At 56.9% G+C, this 4,806-nt stretch overlaps 1 protein-coding gene across 1 annotated transcript; it reads right to left on the reverse strand.

Moving 5' to 3' along the window:
• Positions 1-4,078: 4,078 nt before the first annotated feature.
• VDAG_03110 (uncharacterized protein) lies at positions 4,079-4,806 on the reverse strand (the record flags this gene model as incomplete). Its single annotated transcript, XM_009656975.1, has 1 exon — positions 4,079-4,806. Exon 1 carries the CDS (start codon positions 4,649-4,651, stop codon positions 4,079-4,081), a length of 573 nt encoding a protein of 190 aa, XP_009655270.1. The 5' UTR covers positions 4,652-4,806.

Consider the following 4,806-nt stretch of genomic DNA (forward strand, 5'->3'; position numbering starts at 1 on the left):
GGGGGCCCTTAATTTTTTCAAATGTTGGGGGCGGCCCCCTGGGGGGGCGGGGGAAAAAAGCCCAACCCCCCCCCCGGGGGGTTCACCACCTTTTTTTTGTGGGGCCCCGGGAATTTTCCCCTTTTTTTTCCCCCCCCCCCCCCCCCCCCCCCCCCCCCCCTCTCCCCTTCAGCGCCGTGGGTGTTTCGTCTCCGGAGCGAGCGGGGCGGGCGGGCGGCCAGGCCTCGCCACGGTCACGAGGAGGAAACGACATGCGGGGCAGGCGACAACTTGCCCGCCGCCGTGCTTCCCGGCTGCCTTTCCATGACTTCCAGGTCCGAGTGCACCGGGTTTCTTCGACACAGCGAGTCCATGACTCGCCTTTGTCAATATCAAGAGCGCGACCCAGTCAACGGCCGGACCAGCCTCTCAGGGAATCCGGGCCCTCGGCGTGCAACTGGCGTCTGTCATACGAGCAATTTTTCTTGCCTTTCAAGTTGCCATCAGACTTGCACTGGCGACGAAATCATGAGCTTGGGGCCCCGGTTGCCAAGCCTGGCTTCCAGGACACTTTGATCGGAAGATGGGTCGCCGAAGAGATGGTGTGGTCATCCAGCCAGCAGCCTCGCGGACGGAGGTCGTTTCTTTAGGCAAGACCGGCAGCCAGGAGGCTTGCACGGCGACAGCGGTCTCGGTCTGCTCGGTGACAGCACTGCCTCGCCTGCGGATCGTCAACGCGTGTACAACTATGGTGAGTGTGGGTTGCTACGAGTTGATCAACCCAGGCCGACTTCGTCCCATCTTGGTGGAGGCTTGTTATTGTCCCCTCCCCTGCCCGGGGACCCCGAGTACAGAGCGAAATAGACTGCAGTCGGTTGGGAACTGCTCAAAAGCCCATCCGCGCGCATTGCAAGGCCCAGACAGGGTTGCTCGTCGGTGGCTTGTTACAAACCCATGTTTTTCAGCTGATCAACCCCGAATAACATCGACAGGTTCGCCTTGCTGTGGGGGTGCAACGGAGCGGTTTCGAAAGTAGCTTCAGGTAAAATCCGTTGCGTTCGGCGAACGCCCCCAGATCGATGACACGCAGCCGTGGATCTCGGCTGCGGCCTTGTACAGCTCATCCGCCGCGGGCAAGGCTTGGGCACCAAATGCAGAGTCTTCCGCGAGGCATTGTCCAGGGGTTCGTGCCTTTTTGGGTTTAGGGTACATCAGTGGCCACCAAACTTGGAGCCTTGTAGCCTTGGCCGTGAGAACATCCAAGGCAGTTGCGCGTTCGTCAATTTCTTCGTCAAAGCAATGTACGAGACGCTAGGTCCAGTGCGATGAGGATCAGACGGCACCCAACATGGGTGCACATGTTGTGTGCCAGTCAGGGTTCAGCCGCGGTTGGCACCACATGGGCTACACACTGTGACTATGATCAACGTTGTCGACGGTGGGCTCAAAACCACCACCTTTGTGGGCTCTGGATCAAGACCGACTAAGCGAGACCTATTATCGAAAGGGTTGACATAGACCACAGGGGCTGGAAATGACAGGACCGTCTTCTCACGAAGAAAATTCCCGAGAGGGTAAACGCGGCAGGCCCGTTGGCAGTATGCAAACCTTCATCCTGTCGACTTGAAGCAAGGAGACGCTCACATCATCCGTCTGTTTTAGTCGTGGCTAGGATGCCATGCGCCTAGGTGTGTGCTCTGGTCCACACATGCACCTCATACCTAGAGACGCGCAGAAAGGCTGTCCCAAGTGCCTGTCGAGGTTCCATTCTCCGTACGACGTGAAAGCCACGGTACATGGGGCGCGCCGCCCAGTCATTGTGAAAGGCGGAACGGCGGAGGACGGAGGTCGCTGATGTGTCTCACGGACTTCGTGCACAGGGAGAGAAGATTTCCGCGAGCGCGGATACCGTGAGGTTGCTTTCGGGACCATTGGAATTTCGGACAAGGACGAATAAAGTTTGTAACGTATGGAGCGTGACCCTATGGGCACGCGGCGGGTGACATGGCAAGGGGGGGAGCCATCAAGATCCCGACCTGCAAAGACGATCAGAGTGGGATGGCGGCCGGAGCCACGAACTACGGGGGTATCGATTCCCAGAAAGCATGCAGCCGAGCCATTCGTAGGTAGGATCTTGACGTCGTGCGGATAACAAACCCCTGGCATGATTACCTGCAGGAGGACTCGGACGGGTCGAACTTGTCTGCGCCTCCGGACGGCCTGGGGTAGTATAAGAAGGTCGCTCTGTTCGCGATCAGTCGACTGCTGGGTCGCCGTCAATCTGCCAGAGCTCTGATCTACTATTGTCAGCCCAGACTTCAATGTAGCCGCACGAAAGATTCTCGAGCATCCAACTTAAGCTTGAACCCCGATAAGATCGCGATATCTCCTCTCACGATTCAACGCAAAGCAGCAGCGGTCGAGCAAATCACGTCGACTTGTGCTCGTTCAGCAGCCGTCCGCGAGAATTGGCGCACCAGTGACCCTCGACAAGTGTCATTTTCTGCACTGATCACCAGATATCGCCAGTGCGAGCCGCACACGGAGGCAACATGTCTCTCAAAACATGCGACCACTCCACCAAGAGCCCCTGTCACTGTCAGCAAAAAGTGCCAGCGTCACAACCACTCTGTGCACAGTGTGCAGCTGGGTATTGCGCGTGAGTCAACCCCGTCCACAAACCCCCCGGCAGTGCGGGAAAGCTTACATTCTCGATCGCAGGCTAGGGACGACATAGAGTTCCCATGGGGGGGTTTTTTTTTCTGCTCGTTGATGGACGAGACGGACTTTTCTTCGGAGGGTCTGGAAGCGTTAGAACAGGCATCAGGCATGTGAAGAATGACTGACGGAGGGATTGTGGGTCATTGTACGGCTCCGCCGGGTTCTGAGGCGGCGCGTAACGGTTGAGGGTACGTGGAATAGCCGCTTAACCAGGCCGGGGGCCGCGTACACAGGGCGTTATGTGGAGGCTGAAGCAAAGCAGCAGGGAGGCTAGAAAGCCTCGCGATGAGCATCGTTTGAAGGTGTTGTGGCGGTTCCATGGGCTAGGACGAATAGACAGTGGCAAATAAAGTGCCAAGGGCCAGACTTTCGACAAGAGGACACAACGTCTGTAAAGATCGGATGATGGAAACTATGAGCTTGCGTCATCTCCGGTTCGGGCTTGAAAGACCAGAGCCATGGCTTTTGACCCATGTGAGTGCATCGGGAGAGAACATCGGGATGCCAACGTGAGAAGATTATTCATAGACGGCGAGGCAATCCTTCTTGGCTGGCGATGAGGGGTCATTGGTGATAAGGCAGTCGTCACCAGCAAGCAGGTGTGGCAGGTGCCTGTGGGTTGTACCTGCCCCGGGCCGCTCCGTGGAATGTGGGCTCCAGACACGTGTTTCCGGGTAGGAGCATCACCCAGGGCTGACACTACAAGACGTTGTCCACAGTCAGGGCACCGTTTAGGAGCCATCTTGGCGCTGGCGCTGGCTACATTCCCGAAGATTCATTTGAACGTCTGGAAACTCGAGAAGGGAGAGGGGGGGGGGGGGGGTTGTTCTGATCTGTCAGAGGTGGATTGAAACGGCTAGCAAGAGAAGCATTTGTGTTAGCTCCGTTTTGCTCTTGCACGCATGGCTTGCCAAACAATGGCATTTATTAAGCCTTTGACGCATGCTCATGGCATTGCAACCTTCCCCGGCGCCCACGAACAACGACGTCTTGTCATCCTACAAAGTCCAAAATTATTTCGTCCAAGGTTTGGCATTCATAAGTGGGCATCCCCTTAATCAGAGCTTTCGGGGGAAGCGAAAAATTTTAAATGGTCTCCCGACTGGTTCATAAATAAAGCTAGCCCATTTGCGCCAGGTTCAAGCATCTGTGAAGCCCAGAAAAGGTGGGACTTATCCATGTGCCATCCAGTAGCTGGTGAACCAGAACCTCCCAAATGGTATCAAATCCTCGAAAAAGAAAGGTTCCCAAGCTAAATAATCAAAGTGGTATGATGAAATGGTCTCCAATCAAACTATCCCCCGAGAAGTATGGTAAAAAAGTAAATGGTTGTGGCCAGAAGTGAAGAAGTAGAAAGACCGTGTGTGCCAGAGTGCACTTAAAAGAGGCCGAAAAGACCAAGAGCGACCATGCTGGCGAGGAGGCCGCCCTGGACAAAGACACCGGCGGCGGCGGCCTGAGGGATCTCGGAGGTCTCGGCAGCACCGGGAGTGGTGGGAACGGGGACGGCCTCGGTTTCGGTGACGATGGGAAGGTTGCCAGAAACGGTGGAAGGAACGGGGAGGAGAGTGGTGGTGTGAGGAGCGGTGGGGCCGGCATGAGTCGTCGAGTTGGAGACGGGGTAGTGGGGGATAGACGACGAGGTCTCGACGGGAGGCTCGACAGGAGGAGGGACGGGAGACAGCGAGGGGGTCTCGATGATGGGAGTCTCGTAGACGGGCTCAGACGTGGGGATGATGACCTCCGAGGTGGTGGGAGGGACCTCAACAACGGTGGTGGTGGTGGTGGGCTTGTTGAGGGGGCAGTCGGCGTAGTCGGGAGCGCACTCGGTGATGGTGATGGTGTGAGTGGTGGTAGCGGTGAGAGTGGTGGTCTCCTCGCCGGGGACTTCGTACTCCTGCGCAGCGGCGGCGCTGGCGGCCATGACGGCAAAGAGGGCAGTGAAGCGCATGTTGACGGTGTTGGTGCTTGTTTGTTGTTGGTGTGGAGTAAGTGAATGGTTAGCGACCAGCGATGTGAGATCTGAAGCAAGTCGAAGAAGGGCGGTGGACAGGCTCTGTACGTCGAAGTGTTGTGAAGGAAGGTAATGTGCAGCAAGGCACGAGT

This window comes from Verticillium dahliae, genomic scaffold (genome assembly GCF_000150675.1).
Source record: "Verticillium dahliae VdLs.17 supercont1.5 genomic scaffold, whole genome shotgun sequence".
Taxonomy (NCBI): Eukaryota; Fungi; Ascomycota; class Sordariomycetes; order Glomerellales; family Plectosphaerellaceae; genus Verticillium; species Verticillium dahliae.